General features: G+C 52.8%; 1 protein-coding gene across 6 annotated transcripts in view; it reads left to right on the forward strand.

Annotated features, from left to right (window-relative positions):
* Window positions 1–25,538, forward strand: part of TSPAN11 (tetraspanin 11) — a 60,194-nt gene that overhangs the window by 20,739 nt on the left and 13,917 nt on the right. For 4 of the 6 annotated variants that reach the window (XM_037064713.1, XM_037064712.1, XM_037064716.1 and 1 more), the window contains exons 2-3: window positions 3,376–3,470; window positions 16,281–16,472. In XM_037064713.1, coding sequence (XP_036920608.1) covers window positions 3,387–3,470; window positions 16,281–16,472 — 276 coding nt within the window. In that variant the 5' untranslated portion in view covers window positions 3,376–3,386. Of the gene's footprint in view, window positions 1–2,851; window positions 2,905–3,375; window positions 3,471–16,280; window positions 16,473–25,538 lie in introns of those variants that run through there. The other 2 variants (XM_037064714.1, XM_037064717.1) reach the window with 2 other exon arrangements.

The raw sequence follows: 25,538 nt of genomic DNA on the forward strand, positions 1-25,538 counted from the left end.
CATGGGGACTTAGTGCATGTTTGTTGAATGAGTGAAGGATGAGGCTGGCCCAGGAGCCAACAGTGCGTTGTATTTCTGTGCAGTATGTTAGTCAGTTCCCAAGCACTCCCTGCATGCCCCCCACCCACCCCTGGACACCCATCCCTGTGAAAGGACTCAGCTCCACACCCCGCCCCCCCCACTGCCCAGCATGGTCCACTCTGCTCTTGGACACTCAACCCTTGCAGAGCCACGCCCTGCTCACCAACACATCTGGCCAGCCACCTGGGCTCTTTTCCCATGTCCCTCATCTCTGCACTTGGAGACTCATTTCGTTCACTTGGGCGAGGGGGCAGTAGAAGAGACAATGATGCCCAAGTCTCAGCCCATGACTCTCCCTGTCTGGCCCTGATGCAAGTCCCGCAAATCCATCACTTCACCATCAAGGCATTTGCAGTTTTTTTTCTGAGATGTCCTACTGTGCTGGCCCTGACTGTGCCATTAGTAGCTCCCCAGCCTGCTGGCTGCCCTGAATCCCAGCTTTGTTCTACAGTCAGAGCCTTGGCCTAGAGGGGTGGGCACCCTGAGGCTGCATTCCTGAGCTGTCTGGGAACTCTTTGGCATCTTGTCAGGAACTGTCCTAAATGTGGTGCTCCATCCCCACCCCACTCAGTGACGTCTGCTCAGATACAGAGGATGATTACATGCGGGTTGTGGACTTTCGGAACCAGAAGGGGCTTTGGAGAACGCTGATTCAAAGTGCGGTCCCAAGACCTCCAGCTCAGCAGCATTTGGGAGGAGGGTGAGCAACCATCCCAGTGTGCCCGAAATTATCTAGTTTAGCACCAAATGTATCTTATTCAGAGAAATCCCTCACTCCTGGGCCAATCAGAGGGTTGGTCACCCTGCCTAGGGGTCACTTCTCTAAGGTTCCCCCCCCCCCAACTTAATGAATCTGAAAATCCTGGGGGTGGGGCTGAGTAATCTGTGTTTTAACAAGTTCTCCAGGTCATTCTTCTTTTTCTCTATCTAAAAACTTCCTTTGTATTAAAAACTCATTTGTTTTTAAAAGCATTAACGAGAAAAGAAAAACAGAAAAGGTGTGGAGCAGAAGATACACATACCCCTTAGCAGTGCTCAGTGGGAAGGTAACATTTTGATTCTCTGTTTAGTGTTTTTATAAATGAAAAAAAAAAAAGCTAATCCAAGGCCCCCAAAGCCTACGGCTGTTCTATTACCCACACTGCACCGAGAACAAGAACAGAGAGGACGAGAGAGAGAGTGGGGCCTCAGAGAGATTAAGTAACCTGGCCAAGGTCACACTGTCGAGAAATGACAGGCTAGTTTTCAGATCCAAGTGTCTGGCTCCAAGTTGGAACTGAGATTTCTTCGGGGCACCTGCCAGCCCAGCACAGGGCCCTGTATACAGTGGGGTGCAGTGGGGAAAGAGTGCTGAGCAGTGGGGATGGGAAACTGCTCTCAACCATTAGCCTGTGACTGCAGAGAGTTCACTTAAAAATGTATATCTTAACTCAGACTTGAGTTTACTTCTTGTTCCTTCTGCAGAAGATTGGATTAAAGTATGCCCAAAGGTTTCCCCTTGCCCTGACCTTCTGTGATTCTATCTTCTCTACCACTAATGACTCGGATTTTGCCATTACTAATGTGTTTCTTTTTGAAAAACCTTGCCTTGTGCCCGGACTCCTTTTATAAAATACAGTTTTCGTTTAGAGGGTCCTGACCCCTTGGTTAGCAGGTCTAGAGAATGTTCTGTGGCATGAGTCCAGTGAGTCCTGGTTGGGAGTGGAGGCAGGCAAATGGAGGTCAGAATGCAGATGGGGGAGACCGGCCCCAAACAAACTGTCCATTTACTAATGGCCCGCGGTGGCCCAGAGGCACCCCTGTCAGCGCCTCCTGCGGAATGGCCATGCAATAGCTCCATTCTGGTCACCTGGCTGACCCCACCTATCACCATTTTTTTAACTTTTTATAGACTTCCTTTTTTTCTCCTTTTGCAATTTTTTCCACCAGCCTGTGTCTCAGACTAAATTGGAGGAAAATGTGTTTTGTCTTTTTTTAACAAGAAGACTAAAAGTCTTAAATTACCTCTTCAAGGTCTGCAAATAGAAATGCCAAATAAGACTGCCACCTTTTCTTTTCTCTCTTCCTCTCTCCCTGTCCCAGGAGCCCATGAGCTGGAAATAAAAGGCAGAGTGGTGGCTCAGGAGGAAAAAAATCTGGACTTAGCCCAGCACCAGCCAAGGAGAGGAACAGGGCGGCAGGGAGGGACCAAATGGGGAACGGGGGAGAAGGGATGGGAATGGGCCAGGCCAGTGCCTCACTGCTGGTTCTAGAATAAAAGAGGCCCCCTAAAGGGAGCCACTCCTCTGTGAGTGTGAGAGCATGTGTGCAGCCACTGGGGGCAGGGAACCCCAGAAGAGGACACCACAAAGGCTGTTGCTCAGACTTACAGAGAAGCAAACAGGACCCTGGGCACAGGGAACTTTCTCCACCTTTGTCATCAGCTGATGTCACAGTTCCCAGAGAGTCCATCAGAGGGCATCAGGACAAGGAAAGGAAGCATAAGGCACAGACTAGGAATTTTAGGGCTGGAGTTCTGGGTTCGAATTCCTGCTACATGTAATATTAATAGTTAACATTTATTGAGCACTTACTATTGACCACAGATATGCTAAACACTTCTCATAGATTATCCCACTTAATCTTCAGAACAACCCTCCGATGTAGGTAACATTGTTGTCCCATATACAGATGAGGACACTGAGGAATAGGACTTGTCCAAAGTCTCACACATCTTCTGGCAGATCTGGGTTTGGTCTCAGGGAGTCAGACTCTAGAGCTCTTGGACTTCAGCCAGCCAGACCACTAAGTCTGCCAACCTGCTTCCTTATTTGGGAAGTTGAGGTACAGGGGGAAGTGGGCTGGGATGGGTAATTGTCAAAGTCCTTTCCAACACAGACACTGTGATTTGGGGCTCATGCCTCACCCATGCATGCAGAGGTCCTGTGGAAATGATGCAGAGTACAGCGTTCTGATGCAAAGCAGGCATGGGCCATGGTGTGTGTGTGTGTGTGTGTAAGACAAGTAAATTCATATTCTACAAATCTGATGACACAGAGGAGAGAATACGCACACCACATGTATAGCCTTTAAGAAGACTTGTAGGTTAGCCCTGAGTCAAAAGGACAAAACCAAGATCTTAAAAGTTCTACCTAACTCACTTCCATGTATTTGCATTTCCTTGCTCTTTGCTCCCGGTTTCACACTCATAGGCTCATACTCCCTTGGCTAGACAGGCACCTTGCCAAGGAGCTCTGGCAAGGGCAAGGAGGTTCTCCACGGATCCCCCACCCAGTATGTGTGTCTTTTTTGCAGGCCCAGTAACCATGGCCCATTACAAGGCTGAGCAGGATGACTGGCTGACTGTCTACCTGAAGTATTTGCTCTTTGTGTTCAACTTCTTCTTCTGGGTAAGTGAATTCTGCACACACATACCACTACCCAGCACAAATGAGTCAAGCTGCCTTTGTTTCTTGTCAGTCACCATTCTGGGATTGATTTATTACAAATCAAAGACCAACCATGGGCAAATTTTGCCTACTTTAAAGCAAACGTATACATTTACTGCTGAGGGGAAAAAAGAATCTGGCCTGCAGGTTGGCAGGGGTCCGGAAAGGGTGCACAAACATGATAATGAGCTTCATGCTCCTGCTGGCTAGACAAACGGTCCAGCTCTTTCTTTCCTGTTAACTTGTTGCACTTGTGCCTTGTGGGAAACGTGACTGCCTGAAGTGATTGCCTGTTTTCCACCAAAGCCAATTTGCTTTTTATGGCTCACAGTCTCAGGTCTGGGCAGAGAGATGAAAGTCCTGGGTGTTGGAGCTGCCTCTGTGTGAGATGGGAGTGGTCTCTACAGGGTCTCCCCTCAGGAAACCTGCCAGGTGAGGTCTTCCAGGGTGGAGTCTGTCCACTTAAGGCAATTATCAGGATAATTGGAAACAGACTATAATTAGTTCCCAAAAATAGTCAGACATGGGAATGTATGTATTTTGTGTTAGTCTCACTAAATTTGGAGAGGCAGGGTACTCAGAGCACAGGCTTTGCGGTCAGCCAGACCTAGGCTCTACTGTTACTAATGGTGTGGCCTAGGGCACGCCACTGAAGTTGCCTGTCTGCTTTCCCAGCTTCAAAACAGGGATCACTTCTATACTCTTGGGGTTTGTTAACACCAAGACAAAGGACACAAAATGGAGTCACTTATGCCGAGCCCCACATCTCCAAACTTAGACTTCACTTAATTACAGTTTTGGCTCCCCCAGAAATGGAATCTTACACCAGGCAGTTGGGGATCCCCTGACCAGCCACAGTGAGGTCACCTGCCTGATGGACCCCTGCCACCTTCTAAAGGAAAATGACTTTGTAATGACCAACTGGCTTTTCTGCCTGGTATAACTTCCTCATTTTGGCTCCCTCCTGCCTTTAAAAGTTTTCCATGTTGTAGACTCAGAGCTTCTTTGTACCTACTAGATTGGACACTACCTGATTTGAATTAATTTTTGCTCAAATAAACTCTTAAAAAATTTTTAAAGATTTTATTTAGTTATCTTTAGAGGGGAAGGGAAGGAGAAAGGGAGAGAAATATCAATGTATGGTTGCCTCTCATGAGTCCCCTGCTGGGAACTGGTCTGCAACCCAGGCATGTGCCCTGACTGGGAATCGAACCGGGGTCCTCTAGTTCCCAGGCCCGTGCTCAATCCACTGAGCTACGCCAGCCAGGGCTTAAAAATTTTTAATATGCTTCAGTTTACCTTTTAACAGTTCATTTAGCAGATACCATGAAATGGTATCTATTATGTGTTTAGCTCAGTCTCTATACATAGAAGGCATTCAATAAACTCAGTTATTTCAAATAGATTCGATGTAGAAGGCCTAAAAATACTACCAAATCAACCTGCTGATGAGGCAGAGCTGAGACTCCTGCTCACCATGGGAAGGGATTCATGGCCCCTGTACAGCCCTTGACAGAGTCTTGGAAGGTCTCAGAAAGGCAAAGGCAGGAATGGGATTCACCTGTATTTTCAGATTCATTAGGATTAATAAAATTGGTTATGACTACAAATGATCATTGGTTCAGGGTTGGGGGACACAGCAAGGCAGGTGTTGCGAAGACTGTCTACTTGGAGAGTACACAGTCTTTTGATGATACTAAGAAGTCAAATATCTTGATGTTTTTTGCAAAGTTCCTGAAACAAACAATAAATTCATTTTATTTGCAACTTTTATCTTCCTAGGCAAGTGTTTCTTGGGACAGTGAAGTTGTGTCGATTGTTTCAATTCTCAGAGATAAATCCAACAGTGAGTTTAGGATTCTTGCTGAGTGAGGATTATTTTTAAAGAACAAGTATGCTTTTCCTGGTCATAAAGTCTTATATATCCAATACAAATAAGCTCAAATTCTGAAAAGTAAAAATAAAAAAATAAAAATTTCCCATATCTCACTATATTAGATTCTTAGGGTTGCCAAAATGAAGTACTATAAGCCGGGTGGCTTTAACCAACAGAAATTTATTGTCTCACAACCCTGGAGGCCAGAAGTCAAAGTCAAAGAGTCAGCAGGGCCATGCTTCCAGTGAGACCCTGGGCAGAATGTCTCCTTGCCTTCCCCTGGCCCCGGGGGTGGCTGGCACTGCTTGGGTGGCAGCTGTATCACTCCTCCAATCTCTGCCTCTGTCCTCACATGCTATTCCTCCTGAGTCGCTGTCCTCACATGGCGTTTTCTTCTTCACTAGAACCACCCTGATGACTTTGTTGTAATTTAACTGCATCTGCCAAGATCCTATTTCCAAATAAGGTCACGTTCACAGATAGTAGGGTTAGGATTTGGAACAAATCTGGGGGGACACAATCCACCCATAATACTATCCCGGGAATGACCATTGTTGACGTTCCCTCTAGACTCTGTCCTGACTGGGACAAGAGATGGTGGTAACCTGCATTATGGGAGTGACAAGGGAAGGGAACGCTTGGAGAGAGTCAAGGGATTTAGGAGATAAAATTACAAGAATGGGTCATTAATTAGATGAGATTAAGACAGAGTAGTGTTAGAATATATAGCTCTTGGGTTGATGGTGGAGCTCTTCATTGAAACGGAGGCCAAGTGACCGGTCAGATATAGGCATGGTGAGTTTGACATCTGAGCAGAGATGCTCATTGGGCAGTTAGCTCATGGCTCTGGGTGTCAGATGGGGGTCAGCCCCACCAGACAGAGGTTGCAGCCATGGAAATGGGTGAGCACCTTTGGGAGGCAGGGGACTCTGAGAAGACAGCAGAGGTAAGAGTGAGACATGGAGCAACCCAACTGGGCAGGGTGAGTCTAGGGTGAGCGATGACTCCCATTCACCCTGGATGGAGGGGCTCCCAGTTGTGGGGCTTTTAGTGCTGAAACCAGGAGAACCTCAGGCAAAGCCAGAAATATACCTAGAGGGGTTGGAGGAGGGAGAGTCTGAGTGGTAGGAAGAGAACCAGGAGAAACAGTGTCATACAAGCTGGACAGCAGGGAGGGGCAAAGGACACATCAAGCATTCGAAGGCCTAGAAAGTGGCTATTGGTTTGGCCACATGATTCATTGGTGGCTGCGGTGAGAGCACTGTTAAGGGAGTGGTGGAGTGGAGGTCAGGAGGTGCAAGCTCAGTGTAGACAATGCCCACTGGGCACGGGGAGAGGCAGGGAGTGGGCTAAGGGCAGTTGCAAGTTGCTCGGGCAGAATATCTATAGAAGGGCCCTGATGTGGCGTGTCCTGCTGGGCCAAGGTCTCCGTAGGAGGGAACAGGCCTAAATGTGACCACGTGGAGGGCCCCTTGCAGCCAGAGTGAACTCAGAGTGTTGGGTGTTCGCACTCCTTTGGGACTTGTGAGAAGGACGTGTGGGTGGCAGCACAGGCAGATGGGCAGCAATCATGTTTCCAGAGCAGGTACCAGTGAGGGGAGCGTACCCCATACAGATCTCCCTGCTTTGAGTCAAAAATAGGCCTGACTGGGGCCTGGCTGGGTGTGGACAAGCTTCTTAGGGACCCACTCGGCTGAGTCTCATCTTCCTTCTGGGGACTGTCACCAGTCCTGGGCTCCTGGCATCTGTCCCCTGGACCTGCTGTGATCTCAGAAGTAAATAAGAGCACAGTGTTGGCCCATGTCTCCTACAATACCACATTCTGCAGTGCACCAAGTCCCTGGGAATTTACCGGAATTCTCTAGGATGGGCCTTGTCCCTGAGGACCCCTCCCTCCCTCCGTCCCTCCCTGCAACACCTCGCAGAGTCCAGCTGCTGGTCCTCGCCCCAGAGCTCCCCAACGACACACAGAAGTGCTAGGGTCTGCACTGATGGTCGCCACCCTAGCCACAGGCTTCCCACCCTTCTGCCTTCTTCATAGAATCATAATGCTCCAACCAACCGCCATTTGTAGACGGCGCCAGCTGGTAAGCTATTCACCTCCTCACCCACCAGTAAGGCAAAGGTGCAGTGAGTGAGCCTGGACAGCAGAGGGTGATTCTCCTGGCTTGTGACTGGGGTGAACCCTCCGACTTCCCTTATCCTCCAGAACCGTGTTCCTGTATCAAATATCACCTTGCCACACTCTGAAAATCCATCACAGAGGGCCTAGGGAGCCCAGCTCTTTCTTCACTGGTCATGATGCCCAGCATTTGTGAAGCACTGATGGATAAAGACCTTCTGCAACTATCTGGTGACCCTCACATCAACTCTGATGGTCAGGGTCACTATTATCCTCATTTTGCCAACAGGGAACAGGCTTACCCAGTTCAGCATCTTGCCCAGAGTAATATAATGGCGCTAAGCAAAGCTGGTGCCCACAAACCAGGTAGTCTGGTCACTAATGACAATTGCAATGTTTACTAAGCACATAGTAAGTCGCAGTGCTGTTCTGGGCACTTGGAACATATCAGTGGATAGAGTCCCCAGCTTTTACAGACTTACCGCTATAGGCTTCCTCTCTGCTTGTCCTCCCACTTGTGCCATCCTATCTAATTCTCCAGCATGCTGACACTGTGAAAAACTCTCTTAGAGCCCCATTTTACAGAGTGCAGAGCAATCTGCCCAAAGCCCTGGAGCTGGATCCCAGCTCTCTGTGACTCCTTCAGCCTGTGTGCTTGGCTACCAGGCTCTGTTGCCTCAAGCTCCAAGTCCCACTCTCTCCTGCAGTGTCTTTGGGAGCATACATGAGTTAGTGAGGCAGCAGAGCATTCTGGGAAGACTGAGGCTCCAGGTGGGATTCAAATTTAGATCCCAGCATTGTTCGCCATGTGACATTATGTGCTGTAAACTGAATTGTGATCCCTCAGAATTCGTATGTTCCAAAGTTTGAACAGCCCAACTTTGTTTTTTATTTTTTATTTTTTATTTTTTTTAATATAATTTTTATTTAATTCTTGTTCAAGTACAGGTTTCTATCTTATCCAACTTTGAACCAAGCCTACACCAGCTGCCACTCTGGTGTAATCTGAGGGTTAGCAATCATTTTATACTCCAAATTGGTTCTCACAGCCTCTCTGTGATTATCTTCTCTCCTGTTTCATAAATAACAAAACTAAGGCTCAGATGATTGGCCAAGTTCTGTGTCAGTTCTGGGTTTTTGACTCAGTGCCTGGTGCTCTCCCCCATCTCCATCAACCACTGACTCATTGTCACAAACTCGGGTCCATGCTCTGATGCTCACTTGGAATCCAAAAATGCCCCCCGAGAGTCAAGATTGACGGGGCATCCACAGTTGGGAGGGATGTTCGCACATGCAGAGTAAGAATATAAGTGGGACTTAGGCAGTGCCGCAATAGATGCCCACATCCTGTGTCTGAGCCCCGCCCCACCACTCGACCCCTAACCCCAGCATCCAGCCCATGCCGGAGCCCCACCCTTCATCATCACCCTGTCTCTGACTCCCACCGCACCCCACCTTGCATTGAGATTAACCCCGTGTTGATGGCAACCATTTCAAGGAGCAGGGGAGGCCCCCCTGGGTATAACTCTGGGTCAGAAACCAAGAATGCCAACACTCTCACACCTCCTTCATGACCCCAGACAGTGTCCTATGGGACTTTCTTCCCCCTCCCATTTCCCACATGACTCCATGCCCATCACCTCTGCAACATTGTCATCTAATTTATTATTTTAATTATCTGCTTGGCTGTGCTAATAATCAAAACTTTTCCAACCTCCCAGGAGATGTGCCAGGCTGTGGGAGAACCAGGGAAGCAGTGTCTACTCCACTCCCCAGTGCCCTGCCTGGGGCATTGGCGGAGGCTTTGGTGCTTCCTCTGGGGGCCAGCGGTGGCTGGGCCTCCAGGAAATATATGGGGCCCCTTAAAGGGGACATGGATCAAGACAGGAGGCAGAGGTGCTGGGGGACTCATGCCTGACCAGGAGAGTGAGGGGGCTAGAGAGCATCCATGCATCCTTCCAGGACCCTCAGGGGCCACAGGTGGGAAAGAGCCTCTGCTCCCTTCCTCCCAAGGGTACAGAGCCCTGTGCTTGGTCCATCACCATCCCATGGGACACGGCCTCTGCCTGTACCCCCGTAGGCATGTCATCTGAGAAGGAATGGATGAGGGCCCCAGCTGGTGTTTCTGCTGTGCCCCTTTGTAAGGTCCTGAAGTCACAAGACCCCTCTGTGCTGGCAGGATATGCTGGGGGGAAGGCTCATACTTGAGGGGGACACATTTGGTCTGCACAGGGCCACTGCAGATGAGATCCATCAAGGATGAAGCTCTGAGCTGCCCCTGCCAAACTCAGGGACTCCAGGCCTGGCTGTGGCCCAGACTGCAGATGGCTTGCTTCATGGACGAAGGAGCTTTGTGTGGGCCAGCAGATTAGACGGTACAACAGGCACCAAACTGGACATTAGGGTTCCGAATTCTAGTCCCCATTCTGCTTCTGGTCAGTAGCGACGCCTTGAAACAGTATCCTCTCTCTAGGCCTTAGGTTCTTCATCCAGAATATAAAAGGCATTAGATGTGATTCTTTTCTTCGGTTCCTCCCTCCCTCCTTTCTTCCTGCCCTCCCTCCTCCTTCCATAGGGAGTTACTGGGCGCCTACAGTGAGTGGCGTTCGTTGGGAATGCTGAGATGAATGAGATGTAACGGAGAGGCTAAAAAGGGGAGACAGGCAAAGTAACAAATACAGCAAATATGCTGCGACAAGTGTAACCATAGAAACCTGTACAAGGCATGGACCTAGTAGGGACAACAGAATGATTTGCTGGGAGTGGGAGCAGCAGCAGGACAAGGCAGGTTCCTTCCAGCCTCTGAGTGGTTTTGAAAGAGGAACAGGTGATCTTTAGCTGCCTCCCAGCTCAGTGAGTCCCGAGAACTCTGCTCTTGTTGCAAAGGTAGGTGGGCACGGGGAGAGGCGGCGGGGGTAGTGCTCTGATTTATTTTATCAAGGGCTCTGTAAAGCCAGAGAGCCAAGAAAAGAATGCCTTGCAATGGAACATGGCCTTTAGCGTAACAAGCTTATCCTTGAAGATTCCCCACAAACAGAGCTGGCGCCAAGGCCACAGGAACGTGGGGCGAGCTAGGAGAAAGGCTCGTCAGGGGCTGCAGGTGTTGCTCTTTAATTAGGTGGTGCACAGTCCCTGACACAAGCTCACCTGTGCTCCAGGGACAGCGTTGGGAGTGGTTGGAGTGTGGTTGCGCACCCCCACCCCAGCCCTGGGAGCGGAGGGCTCAGCATACACCAGGGGCCTCAGCCCTGGGTTCACCTGACTCTGGATTTGGGAATTGGGAGCCATTCTCCAGAAGAGACTTGGCCAGCCCCAGGGAACAGAGCCTTGCTCAGACCCTGTCTCCAGGCCTCTCCCCAACAATGGAATCCCCTTGTGGTTAGTCAGGGTCTCCCCACCCATCCCCTGCAAGCCGCATGGGGCAAAGACAGTGTCAGCCTTGAGCCCCACCACCAGCACTGGGCCCGTCCAGCAGGCGCGCAGGGGATGCCAGTTGAAGGAGAAAAATTAGTGAAGCATTAGGCTGGCATTAGGATCCCAACCTGTGCAAGCTGCCCAGGCCATTCCAACGGCTTCCTGGTGACCTGCAGAAAAATCAGAAAAGTCTGTTCCCCTCTGACACTCAGACTCCCCCTGAAATTAAAAAACTGCCAAAACTAAGGAAGAGAATTAATGATGTTGCTGCAGAAGTCAGCCTACAGAGGCAGTGAGGCAGCACGGGCGGCACTTCCCCAGCCCTCTGCACAAGTGCCAGCCGCTGTCCACCCACAGTGTGGGGGCTCCTGCATGCCAGGCCCGGTGTGGGGCTAGGGATTCTGAGGCGAGCCAGGCATGGTTCCCGCTCATGCTGAGAGAGAGCTACACCGAAGGCCAAAGAACTCCTGGCCCAAGAAAGCCAGAGACCAAAGAGAAAGGGCAAAAAAGTGGGGACTCAAGAGTTGATGAGAGACCTGAGGCCCAGAGAAGCTGTGAAACTTGTCCACATTCAGGCGGCCAATCAGGGAGCTGGGCCTCAGACACGGGCAACTGGCCTCTTCACCACTCTGCTTAATTACCATAGTTACTGGGCATCTGCAATGTTTTCAGGAAAAGCAACTACGTAGTTCACAGTAACTGAAGCCCATATATGGAGGGAGGGAAGCAGCAGAAAATGGATGTGCAGGCTCAGCCTGGCTGTTGAAGGGCCCAAGGCCATCAGGCTTTGGGCTTAGTGCTCTGGGTGCTGGCCAGCTTGAGGCGCCTTCACTAAGAATGCCTGGTGGTTCAGCACCTGGAGCACAACAAGCTAGCCCCTGAGCTGAGCAGAGGCTGGAGATGGGTACAGGGGGTGGGGGTAGGGGACCAAAGAGACTTGATGGAACTGGGTGGGGTCAGCACTGGATGGATCCTGCATGGAGGGGGTGGGGGTTCTGATCTGGGTAGGCAGGGCTGCTGTTAGCGAGTTGCCCAGGGAGGAGCATGGATGACAAGCGTGGTTAAGCACATCCTGCCCAGAAACCTTTCCAGCCCCACGTGGTGCTTGGCACCTACAAGGGCCCAGCAGGCACCTCCACGGTGAGCCCCACCACCCACCCCCGGGCCCCCACAAGGTGCTCCCCTCACACTGGAGGCGGAGCACTCCCTTTCCACACCATCTTCCTCTCCCGGCCTGAGGTCCTGGCCCCTGCTCAGCCCCATGGGCCCTTCCCCCAGACCCCAGCTTAGGAGCCCTTCCATACCCTAACAAAGGAAAAGCCTGCGGTGGCTGTGCACTCTCTGCCTGCTTTTTTCTGGTCTGTTACTGCCTGGCGCCTATCAGGACCCAGGCATGTGTGACTACTCCGGCTAATCCTTCTCCTGACAATGGCATGAGCGACTTTCTGGCAGTGTTTCTCTTCTATAAATGGGCGGTTTCTAAAGTTACACGGCCTGGGTGACCTACTCTGCCCCCTGGCCTGCCCGTGTCCTCGTCGATGAGATGGCCAGCTTCACACCTCTGCAGGCTTTTCTGGCTAATTGGCTATGGACTCTGTTTTTATTTTACAGAAATATTTCACAGAAAACCAACCCAATTTCTGTAAGGAGCCAACTCTATGCAAGCAGCTGTTGAAATTGCTCCCTGGGGTCAGCTCTCTCCCACCCCACTCAGTCCTCCTCTCACTTCCCCTCACACTGACTGCTCTTTCTGCTGACCGAGGCCATCTCCCCTCAGCTCGAGTGAAAACCACAAGCCACTGGTCCAGAAGGCTCTTGCTGCAGGCATCTTGGCAGGAGGTTGCCCCCCACCTCCCCACCCCCTGGTAATAGGGACACTTGGCAGAACACAACCCGCACACCGACATTTACAGGTGAAGAAACTGAGGGTGAGAGAGGCAAAGCGTCTGGCACGCAGTCACATGGTTACGAGGGGTACAACCAGCGCCAGCTCTCAGGCCTGCCAATGTCAACCCCTGCAAGACCCCCTGCAGTGACCTGTTCTGACATTGAGCGACTTTTACATTTCCTGTCCAGAGGAAAGACTATTTTCTAAAGAGCTGATCAGGTCCCAGCTGGAGACTCCCTGGACTTGAACTCCTCTTGCTCCTGATGGCAAGTCCCACTCAGTGTCTCCACCAGATGTGACACCCCCGGGGAGGGGGTCCCTAGTGAGTCACAGTCACCTCCTGATTTCTTCTGTCCCCCCAGAGGCTTCCCAGGCCCTCCCCAATAGCTGGGGACCCTGCTGTTACCTTGGCTGACCTGCAGGCTCTGCTTGTTTGCAAGATTCCGGCCATTTCTGAGACCGGCAAACACTGCAGGACACAGCAGCCCTCCTGGCGGGGTCAGCACGGCTCCTCCCCTGGGGCTGCATTTCTCAGAGCCCCCCCCACTCTTCCTGGGGAGCCACCTATTTTTTCCCTTGCATATCTGATTTTCATCCCTTTGGACTGAAAATTCTGCTCCCTGTTATCTCTCACCGTCTACCCCGAAGCTCCTAAAGCTCAGAAGGAACAGGATAGAGTTCAAGTCCTAAACTAATGTTCAAAGCACTCCCAGCAGCTGCCCCCAGGGGAAGGGGCCCGAAGCTTCCAGGAAGCAGAGTGGCTGTGAGATTCAGCACAGCAGCGGCTGACGGGGAGAAGGGCGGGGGGGGGCACTTCGCCCTCTATTAACTATGACATCTCCACAGTGGTTCTCACCTGGAGCCGCCTGAAAACTTACTAAAACATTCACGTCCGGTTCCCAGAGACTTCACCTGGCCCGGGCGTGGCCTAGGTGTGTCAGAGTGCCGGTGGTCACGCGGCCAGGCTGAGGAGCGCCGGTGGAGCAGGCCTCAGAGGCTGTGGGCACCAGGGCTGGGTCCAGGATCAGGCTCCAGTCCCCAAACCCCAGTGCTTTATTTTAAATGGATGGCTGTTGCTGTGAGAAGAGCACCCACAGTTTTTTCTAATCACATTCTCAGTGGGTTCCGTGTCCCCCAACTGAGTAAGTGTCCCCAGTCCTGTCCAAATTGTGCCCCTTGAGGAGGTGCCAGAGTCGATGCTCAGCTATGGGGTTGACAAGCCCAATGGATCAGGGATAGTGTGCAGATTTCTATAAAGAGTCCACAACAATTAAAAATTAGATCAACTCACTGTCGTCACGTTGACTGTTTCATGCTGTTCAGAATCTCTTCCCGGCACCATCATGTGCCTTTGATGAATAAAGAATGAGAAATGAATTATTACTTAATTGATGCACGGGATTTGGTAGGCAAAAATCTTCAAAACATAAGATCCACAAGAAAAAGTAGGCAGAGCAGTCCTTCTTGGTTATAGGTTGGGAACCACTGGTCAAATACAAGCCCCTATTGGAGAGCTGAAGACACTTAGGCCCAGAGGGGTGAAGAGACTACCTTTAGTCACACAGCTAGTTATGCCAAGTTGGGACCCTCACCCAAGCGTTCCAGCCAGGCTGCAGGGGTAGACAGAAAATATGCAGGAGGTTTTGCTGGAAAGTCTCACGTCACACAATCCCAAGGACACAGACTCAGGAGAGTCCTTGCTGGCCATGGAGGCCGTGTGGCCCAGAGGGGGCGCATGCTCACAGAGAGTTTACAGACCTGTCCTAGTTCCAGGCTTCAGTGCAGTTAAGATGCCAGCAGTTGTATCCTAAGATACATCGTTGATTTCTGCACCACTGAGCAAAAGTAGTGCTGAGTGTGACTGTAAGATGCCGCTGATCACAAGATGCATGTCAGCTCTAGAGATGTGAACATGCGAGGAACACGATACAACTGAAATGCCGCTGCCGGCCCCCCACTCCCTTCAGAGCCATACCGCTGGGTGTCTCTCCACCTGGTGTTCTTACCTGCTGGAGGTGCCAAAGGGGATGAGATGACACTTTGAAGAAAACAGATCATGTCATGGAGCAGGTGCAGCCCCATCTGTTGGATCCAAGGATGAAGTCCTGGATCGGCCCTCAGGAGACCTGGGTTGGAATCTCTGTTCGGGACTTCCCAGTGCTATCTCTCACGCCTGTTCTCCGACTCTCTGAGCCTCAGGCTCTTCATCTGCAAAACAGAGATAACGTGTGCCCTCCTCCCACCCCCGTCACATCCTGGCACCACAGCAGAGCTCAGAAGAGAAATGGTGAGCTGAGTAAGGCCGTGCCTAGTGCATATTCAGTGCCAAGAACCACCTTCCATTTTCTCAGCTGATGCCTGTGACTCCTGAGAACAGAAAGCTTTGAGGTGCCAGGGTGGGTCACTCCCACGACACAGAGTCATCCTGGGGCTGATGGGAATACCATGCAGGGACAAGCATCTGTGGACTGAGCCCAACGGGCCACACTGGGGGCCCTGAGGGAGAGGTTTTCACCCATCTGAGGGAGGCAGCTCATCCCTATATGAGGCAGGGAGACCGGGGCCAGGCGGAAGTCTGCCCTCGCAGGGGCAGATCGCAGAAATGGCCCCTGGGGCCTTGCCCGCCCAAACCCTGGGCAGGCACTAGCGCTCCTGTCTGGCGCACACACTTCTGCTGAGCTTAACGGCCTTGCTATGCAAAGAACCAGGCGAGGCACCCCCAGCTGCATGCCCAGGTGCGCTTCCTGAGGAGACACCCCAACTGATCGGCACTGTCTCGTCCCTGCCGCCTTCTCAGGGCTGAACGGGAAGCAGACAACTAGCAAAGAGATACCTGCTGCTCAGTCCTCCTGCAGCCCCCGAGTGGCTCCAGCTGTGGAGTCCCTGTCCTTTCAACCGTGGGGGCTGCACCCTGAGTTCAATCCCGGCCCGCCTCTCATTGCCCCTAATCAAAGGCAGGTCCTCCATTTCTTCATCTGTAAAGCAGAGATGAAAAGCCCTGTCGTGCTCCCCCAGTGGGCAGATATAAGGCTGAAACTGGGGTGTGTGAAAGTGCCCGCCCGAAAATGTGGACAGGAGCAAAGGAGCCCTGTGGGGAGGAAGGCACGGGGTGGGGGGCCAGGAATTGGAGGGCAAAGGGGCTCGGGCACAAAGGCCCCCACACTCACAGTTGCCTCCCCTACCTCACAGGGACAGGGACTGCCAGGCAACGTGGTGAGAAGCACAGAGTTGGGATTGACCCCTGGCTTCAAACTCTGTCCCTGCCCCTCAGGTGTATGATCATGGGCCAGTCACCAGCTTCTCCAAGCCTCCATTTCCCCACCTGTAAGTCGGGGACCTGCCCCACCCTCACAGGCCCTTTGAAGTACTAAATGAGATAAGGCATAAAAAGTGCTTGGGCTGTAGTGGTGCTCAGTAGATGGCACAGTGGCACCACAGCAGCCACCTGCTCTGATTTGGGGCTTCCCGCAGGTGGGGGGCGCCGCCGTCCTGGCTGTGGGTGTCTGGACCCTGGTGGAAAAGAGCAGCTACCTCAGCGTCATGGCCTCCAGCACCTTTGCTGCCTCTGCCTACATCCTCATCTTCGCAGGCACCCTCGTCATGGTGACCGGCTTCCTGGGCTTCTGCGCCATCATCCGGGAGGACAGGAGCTGCCTCTCCACAGTGAGTGCTGTCTGCCCCACTCCACCAGCCTGTGGCTGGAAGGAGGGAAGCCAGCTGGGGCCCCAGGGAGCAAAGCCCGAGCCCCTCCCCCCAGGGCCTGTGCCGCTCATCAGCTCCTGCACTGAAAACCCTATCAGGGACCCTGGCCCTGGCCTTGACTCCAAGTCCTGGGAAGGCTGGAGGAGGCGGCTGCCCCTCCGGTTGGCTATTTGCCTTTGTCTCCAGGTTCTTAGGAGCTAAACCGGGATGGCAGCCTCAGTCCTGGCACAGCTGCCGTACCTCCTCCACCCTCCTCCTCTTCCTCTCTTCCGCCTCTCCTTCCAGATTTCATCATGGTGATTCTCAAAGCTCTGCAAAAATGAAAAGAATGTCATAGTGAAACCCTGTGTCCCATCACTCAGGGTCAGCGGCCCTCCTCCCAGAGCCAGTGGTGTTTCCTCTGTGCCTGGCACCCCTCCCACCCCCACGTCCCGGGCGCCTCATCCCCGGTGAATATTCCAGGGTGTACCTGGGCAGTTTAGGGGGCCTTTTTTAGACTACATAATGGCAGTACTATCATCACACCTAAACACATTTCACAGTCATTCCTTAATATCATGAAATAACCAGGCAGTTTCAAATTTCCCCAATTGACCCATAAACCATTTTTGTAAAGCCAGCCACTTCCCAGCCACTCGGCCGCTACCCTACAGGAGGACCTGGGTGTGCTCTGGCTGGCGGTGGATGCTGACATCCAGTCTGGCCCAAGGGGCTGGGGGCAGAGAAGAGGACCAGAGTTAGGACAATCACAGCTGGTTGATGGAGTGAGGAAGTTGAAAGAGGCCGTGGGGGGGGGGGGGCAGGAGATATTCAAGAGACATCCAGAGAATGCAGCGAGGCCGTCCAAAGTCCCAGCCCAAGGGCTGGGGGTACAAAGTTCGCACTGTGGGAGTTCACAGGAGGAGAACCCTGTTTCAGAGCTACAAGCCAAAGACTAGTACCCGCCGGATATTAAGCAAAGACTGCTGAGAGTCCAGACAGAATGGGCAGAGACAGCAGGTTCCAGACTGGACAGCAGGGCCTGGCCAGCTGGCCAAGGGATGACCGCCAGGCTGCCTTGGGGACTCAGAGCCCAGGGAACGGGGGGCATGCGGCTGCCCCACTTAGGGGCCTTGGGTGTACAGGAAGGGACTGATGGCTGCCTCTGACTAGCCCCTGGAAGGGCTGTCTTCTCACAGACTGTGGAGAAATCTGGTGCGCCCTTAGGCAGCTGTGCACGTGCCTGGAACAGAAGGGATGTGCACAGGCTTGGGCTGGACAAAGGATGGTGGCAGGGACCCCTGGGTGGGAGTAGCGCTGGTCACAGAGCTGGCAATGGTGAGGGGGTGGGTGGGGTAAGGGGGAGGCTGAGCAGAAGTCCCCACCTTGTGTAGAAGTTAGGAAAAGCCCTAGGGTGAGGAGAGGTCCAAGCTCTGACCAACCTCAAACCAAACTCAACCCCTGCACGGTCTTTTCTTTAATATATGCATTTTGTTGTCCTCTCTGGTCTCTAAGCCATGCCAGGGGTCTTAGTCCCTTGTGTGTCTCCTTCCCTTCTCGCCCTGCCTGTGCCCAGCAGAGCAGAGAATCTGGAAACACGTTGAAAGTTCTAGTGGAGGTTGACGGATTAGGCAGCCTCATCGATGCAACCGGGTGCATGAGCTGCCAAAAGTTGGAGAGGAGGGGGCCATGAAGATTGACTGGTGTAAATACTGCTGTGGATAGAAAGTTTGCTACTCTGGGTGGGCAGTGACCAGGTACATCCCCTGCAGCCTAAGGGAGGTGGGTCTTGAGCCCAGAATGGCGCTGGTCATAGAAAAAGGTGGTATCGCCCTAGGCACCCTGGCCTGGCAGTGTGGGATCAGCTTTCGTCTGTGAAGATGTTGTGTGACCCTGGGTGAATCATTCATCCTCTCTGGGCCTCCTGCATAAAATGTGGGGCTTAGGTGGGAAGACTGTCTTGATGCTACTGCTCCATCTGTCTGCAGTGTCAGGACCAAGCATCCTCTCTCCTGGCCCCCTGCTTCCCAGCAGGGACATCTAGAGGAGCACCTCCATGTTCCCTTTTCCTTACTCACTGCTCCTGTTCTCTGTTTGGCGGGAGGGCCTCCTTCCCTCCTCGGGGACAGCCTGCCTTCAGGATGCCACACTTCGTGCTCTCCACCATGCAATGAGTTTAGTGAGGCAGTTTTTAGTGAGGTGAAGTGTTGCTAAGGTTGCTGCTGCAGAGACAAAGCCACACACTCTGATCAGCTGCATTAGTAATAAAGATGACCTTTGACCACCATCACTCTGTCCCCTGGGATTCATTTTCCAATGGGTTCTAAGCTCCCCTAGAATGCACGGTCGATGGGGAAGGGCACTGAGCATCAGACCAGGCGCCCAGAGCCAGGGCCAGGACCCGGCAGGACAGGAGATCATCCAGACAGCTCTCCAGCCACCACTCCTGTGCTGGTCCCCCAGTTGGGGGGGACATGCCGCTCTGAGGGCAGCGGCCAATGCCACCAGAGGAGGAGAAGTGCAGAGCAGATGGGAAGGAAGGTGGGTCCTGACCTCCTCTGCCTGTGGCTCTCCGCAGGGAATGCAGCCAGCTCCGACTCCCTGGTGAAGAGCGCCAAGCGAAGTGGGGCACGCAGTGATTCTTCAAGTGACCAACCTGCCCCTGCATGCCCTTTTCTCCCATCAGCCCCATGAGAGTAAAGCAGTACTACCAGCCACTCTCAACACCCTGCACAAGTCCCCATGTGGGGCCCCAGGAGGAGAATTTCCATCTCAATCCCTTTCCGCACTGCCAGGCTGTCCTTGGGGGTGGCGCGTTCTTGTGCAGTGAGGTTCACGGTACTGTCGACAGGACTGAAATGTCACTGGGAGGAGAAGACCCCTGCAGAGGTCCCTGGGCTTCCCCATAATGGGTTGCAGGACTATCTACTGTGTCGATATCCTGTTCTGAGTCTCTCCTCTCTCCAGAGGCTTAGTTATCAGGGTGCTGATCACTGTGCCTTGTTAGAGGGCGGGGACTGCAGCTTATCTCTTTCCAGTTATGTGGTGAACCCCGAATCTGCCAAGGGAAGGGAGCTGCATGGTGGAAAGGCAGGGTACAGTCCCCAAATAAAGTCTTGGGTTGGGAATGCACACAGATGCTTCTTACCACTGCCCCTGCCTTCCTGCAGCAAGGACACAGATCCACAGACATAGCATGGACAGACAGAGAGACATACGCATGCACTCTGTCTCTCCTGGGTCACCCCTGCTCTGAGATTTGCTGAGGCCTCCATGGGTGATACCCACCCACACATAATTGAACTTTTTTCTAACCACATGCTCTCTGTGGTGCAGTAACAGGCTGACTTCTGTCGCACCGCCAGCACCCTGAAGCTCAGACTCTGCCTGGCGGCAGGCAGCCAGGTCACCAGCCACCGGCTCCCACCTCAGTGCTTCGTTTCTCAGCCCTCAGTCAGGACTGAGTCAGGAGAAAGGCCAGTCCTGTTCCCCAGGGGGAGGGTCCCATGTGGAGGGGCACTGGGCCAGCCTGGGGCAGCAGAAGAGGCCTTGGAGCAAGCTCCTGCCCACGTGGCCTCAGCAGAGTCTCTTTCTCTCTATGGCTAAAGAGCGGTGGGGACCCTGGGAGCGATGGGCCCTACAGATAACTCCATTTTCTTAGGTTCCTTCTCAAAGGGGCTTGGTCATTGTGATGGTGACATAAATGTGATTACAGACGCATCTTATGATGTGCCAGATCTTTATATAATGGGGCAACTTGTCTCCTAAGACCTAAAGGACTTGCTCAGTATCCTCACAGCTCGCCCCATATAAAGATGGGGATACCGGGGTGGGGGCCAAGCGTGGCAGAGAGACTTCCCTGAGGTCCTGGAGCATGTTGGGCCAGTTCCCTTACAACCTGCGTCTGAGCCCTGGTCCTGGGTTCTAGACCCGTTTGCCTGGTTAGCCAAGTCTGGATCTATTTGATAGAAGTGTTACAATTTGGGGTCCCTTCATTTTCACAAATTGGTTGTAGAATTTCTTATTTTTTAATATAAAAGAACTCCTGACAAAGACCCAGTCTAGCCTGGACCATCCATCATAAAAGTTTTCAGAGCCCATAGTCAAAACTCTAAAAATACTCCTTTCGTTCCATCAGGGTGGCATCTGCCTGGTCATCAGCCTTGGGCTTAGATGGCCTGAAGGCTCTGGCTTTTGCATTCAGCCTTTGCTGAAAAAGAAGAGCTGATGTGAATAATTTAAGCCCCATTCCCTGCTCCCCTTTGCAGGTTTCTGACACCAAGTCATCATCATTTAAGCACCAACCAGGATGTACTTACTATTCCTGTCCCTGATGAACATTTCCTTCATCATAAGTGACTTTGAGGGCCTGCAGATGCGGGGGGGAAGGGCCTGGGCAGGGCGGATGTGCGTCTGGGGGAGCTGAACAGCCCCCTGTGGGTGGTTCTTGGGAACCTTTGATGCCAGGCCTCTCCCTCCCTGTAGTCCAAGTCCAACACACCAGGTACAGGTGCCTGGTCTTCCGTTTTCCCTCTCCTCCTGGGGGCCACTCTGAAAAGAGCTTCTAGAGCTGGAATCACTGCATTTCTCCTCTGGGGTTTCCTCTAGCCTTTAGCTGATTAAAGATTTCAACAGGGAGTTAAGACACACATTGAGAAAGATGCAATGAGGCCAGAAAGGCACCTCCAGGAAGCACAGAGCACTTTTAAGCTGCCTTAACCACACTGTTTGTCTCTAAGTGGGAGCTGGGTCTTTAAAGTCCTGCTGTGTTAGCCCAAGAAAGGTCTTACAGCCACCTTATTGGTTGAGACACTGAAGTGCCCAATAACTCAGGGGTTGATGGGCCAGGATGCAGATCACTCAAGAACCGCTGCTTTCCCTGTCCTCTGTCCTTGGCAGGATCTGTCTGGGTCCTTCAGAGGGGCGCAGGGAAAAGCACAGGAAAAAGACTCAGGCTCCAAGGCTTGCCCTTTTTCAGCCCCTGGCCCCGCACTCCTGGGATGCTGTCTGCGTGCACGTGTGTGCATACACTTTCCACTGACCTTGATCTGGTGCCTCTCTGAGGTGTTTTGCTAGTGATGTTGCACCACAGAATTTCTCAGTTCTCTGTGAGGTGAAAGTGAGTGCAAGCAGTGAGTGAAGAAGGAATCCAGCTGTGCCCCTAGCCCTGCCTCTTGGCCCAGGGGGATGAGAAATCCCTTCTGTTTGCTGATGCTGGGGAGAGAGGTGTGTACCAGGTCTGCCCTCAAGCCCAAGGTCCTGGCCTTCCTCAAGGCTCCATTCTCCCCAGCACAGCCCTGGGCACAGGGCGTGGTCCCTCCACACAGACCTCAGACCTTGTGCCTGTCAGGCTGTGCCTGGAGACACTGTTTTTTTAATGGCTCAGCCTAGATGGTGGGACAGGTCTTGCAAACGGGTCCTGTAAGAAGGGAGTGAAGAAAGGGAGGCCTGAGATCAGAGGCTCAGAGAGCAGAGCCTGTCAGTTACAGACCCTCAGGCCTTCCTTCTGAACTTTGAGACTGCCACAGGGCAGGGCTCTTGCAAGAGGCTGTGGACCCAGGGAAGCAGAATGGGGGTGGGGGGGCAGTTAGCAAAACCCTTCAGGACCTCCTTCGCCACCTCCCTCCTTCCAGGCTCAATCTGATTTCTCGAGGAGACTTAGATTGGTTCTGGCCCTGCCCTTCCTGCTGCTGTTTTGCAGCCACCTGCCCACACCAGTCCTGGCCCTGAGGAAGACATTAGGGTGGAGGAGCCTGCTCTGGCTGCAGGCTCACGGGAGTCGGGGGTTGGTCTGGCAGTCCTGAACTAGACTCTGGCTTCTGCCCCTCAGTCTGCCCGGGCCTCCTGTCCAGATAGCCAGCTTCCTGGGAAGAGGTCCGTCGAGGAGCCTGTGCTGCCCACACCACCGCCCATGAAATGCTCTTGCCCAAACAATCCACCCTGAGTCTGATCAGGCTTCTAGACTCAGGTACCAGGCAAACACATGAAATAACATCAAGGAGATGCCATTGGAAAAGCCAGACTGGGCGAAAGTACAGCACACATGACCTGGTTCCTTCAATAATAGATTGCAAGGGAAGAAAAAGAGAGAGACTGATGGGGAGTTTAGAGACTAAGAGACCCAGGAGACAAAATGACCAATTGCAACGCATGGGCCTGATTTAGATTCTGATGCCTAAATTTAGATTCTAATTCTGCCTTCTGTGGCTGGGGGCAGGCGTGAGCCCTGGGCAGGAGCCAGGAGGAGTAGAGGTCACCTTCACCCTTCCAACAATGACATCTTGTTGCAGGAATGGCTTAAGGCTCCCAAATCCACATCCTCTCTTTTCTACATAAACAGGCCAGGCAGCTGCACCTCTGAGATCCTGACTGCCTCCAGCGTGGTTCATTGCCAGATTATCATGCGCCCTGAGGTCATTGCCGCTTCAACAGCTGGCTCCATCTTTTCCTGTTTGGCCTTGGTTGGCCTGACCTCCCTGGCCCTCCCCCGCCTGCACCTGCGGTTGTAATCCTCACAGCCAGCCAGGCAGGGAGCCTCAGGCTGGGCTCTTCTCCCCACAGCTTGACCTCGACAGCCTGTCCCTGCTCCTCTCTCACTGTTGCCAGGCCTCCCTGTGGTGACACCAGTGCCTCCACTCCCACCCACCCACCTGGACACCCAGCCTCTGTCTTCTGACTGTGGCTTTGTTTCCGTCTCTGACCGTGCCCATGGTGGAGAGAGAGGGAGAGAGCTGTGTCGACACTTCCTGCTTTACGGCAGTCCGTCCAGCAGAGAAATTCCCAAAGTCCTGTTGTGTACAGTTCTTAAACTTACCTCGAGGGTGGGCCTGGCCGGGGCTGGGCCGCCCCACCCTAGAGAACCAGCGGCTCTGCCCCCACCCCCAGACCACGCCCGGCCGCTCATCTGTACAGGGAGGGCCCCTCTGAAGACCCACTTTCTAAGCAGTCACCACACTGTCACAGCCAGCAACACCTCCTCAGGTTTCCTTGGAGCCTCGCATTAAGGAAAGTGTTGGTTTGGTTCAGGGAGTACTGCGCTGTTTCAGCTTCATTTTGGGTCTATATATAGTTTTAGAAAATATCCAACTTCTAGTGCAAGCTGTTCCATTAAAGAATTAAAGGGGAAAGTGTGGTGAATGGTACGGGGTGCTGGGTGCTGCTTGGGTCCCATTCCGTGCTTACCAAACGGGCCCTTCTGTCTTTGGGGTCCAGTTCGGCATATTTGGAAATGACATCATCCCTACTGAGTGCTCTGGGGGCAGAAGTCACAAGAGCTTTCTCTGGAATTCTAATTCTGCTTCCTGTCAGGCCAAGCCACAGGGGGGTCCCTCTGGAAGGACTGGGGGCAGGCCAGGCCCAAACACCCGAGTGGGCTGGAGGTCAGAGAGGAGTTGGGAGATCAGGTTCAACTCACACCCTCGCCCAGGGCCCATGAAGGCAGAGCAAGATACAGGTCACAACAGGAGGGAAGTGAGGGGCAGAGTGTGGCGTAGTCCTGGAAGCAGTCCAGCGGGCACCCACAAGTCAGATCGGGATTCAGGAGGATGTCAACAGAGGGAGGTCACAGTCAGAAACTCCGGGCTCAGGGAGAGCTTTGTGGGCCTGGACCAAGCTCAGGATTGACGGCTGCCAGCTGCGGAGCACTGGCCGTCGGAGCAGCAACCCCAAGGCGCATGAGAGCAGAGGCCTTGCTGTGTTCAGGGCACTGTGTATGCCCATGGAGTGTTACCCAGCTTATGCAGACAGTTATCTGACTCTGAGATAAGTTAGGCTGGCTGAGCAAGGCAAGGGCAGAGGGGACAAGCATTATTGCCCACACAGTGACCCCAGGGAGGGCGGGGCAGAGGCGTGAAAGGTCAGGGCCCAGCAGGCAGAAGTCTCCACCGAGCCTGGCAGGGAGGGGCCACCTGGAGCCTGCCTCAAGCTCGCCTGGCAATGGCGGGCACTGAAGAATGGGGACTGAGCGGGGCCAGTGAGGGAGTTCTTTGTCGGGGTTGGGGGTTTGCTGGATTTCTCCTTTGTCTCTCTGCCACCAAACTCTGGCCCCTCTCCTGACATCTCTAACCACCCAAACCTGCTAACTACACCCTTTGAGCTCTGTGAGCTCGCCCCTCCCATCACTGTGAGTAGGGCAACAGCAGGTAAACACACAGGTCCTGCAGCTGAATCTCCGGGTTCAGTTTCAGAATTAGCCACATTCTTGCCTAGTGAGTTGGGACAAGCTACTCCAGAGCTCCCTGCCCACGTGGGCGTGGATGCAGTGAGACCGACACTGCGCTCACATGGCTGTGCGCTGGGTGATGCTGTGCTCCACTGAGGTGGGAGCTGTCGTGGGAAGTGCTCACAGAGGGGCTGCTCCTGCGGAGAGCTGGTATGCGATGGCATTACTGTCATGGGGGCCTTGCAGGTGATAATGTGCTGATGCGGCAGAGGGAGAACTGATTGTTATTATTACCTTGGGTGGGGGTGTGTAAAGGGCACCTTCCCACTGCTCCCACTGCAGCAGTACAGCTTGTCCTCTGCTTCATTGGCTTGGTTTTGAGAAACAAGTCCAGCCAGCTGAGCAGGGCTATCCTCTCCTAAGCCACAAGTGGGGCAGGCGGGTTCTGGTGTCCCCTCAAGAGAATGGGCTCTGCTGGAGGAGCATGACCCCTCCCTGGTCTGGTAAGCTGGGAAAAGCAGGATGGCCTGGGCCTGGGAAATGCTGACTCCTTGAGCCCTGGCTGGTGTAGCTCAGTGGATTGAGCTTGGGCCTGTGAATCACATGATCACGGTTTGATTCCCAGTCAGGGCGCATGCCTGGGTTGCAGGCCAGTTCCCAGCAGGGGACTCACGAGAGGCAACCATACATTGATATTTCTCTCCTTCTCTCCTTCCCTTCCCCTCTAAAGATAAATAAGTAAAATAAAAAAATAAATAAAATAAAAAAATACTGATTCCTTGAAATATGACACAGGGTATCTGAGAATTTTTACTGACTTTTGTTTAATAATTCAAAATCAATACCGAACTTAAAGGCAAAAAATAATTCCAGAACCTTCTTTATAC

This window comes from Sturnira hondurensis, unplaced genomic scaffold (genome assembly GCF_014824575.4).
Source record: "Sturnira hondurensis isolate 20B ecotype Veracruz unplaced genomic scaffold, ASM1482457v3 Scaffold0015509, whole genome shotgun sequence".
In the NCBI taxonomy this organism is placed as follows: Eukaryota; Metazoa; Chordata; class Mammalia; order Chiroptera; family Phyllostomidae; genus Sturnira; species Sturnira hondurensis.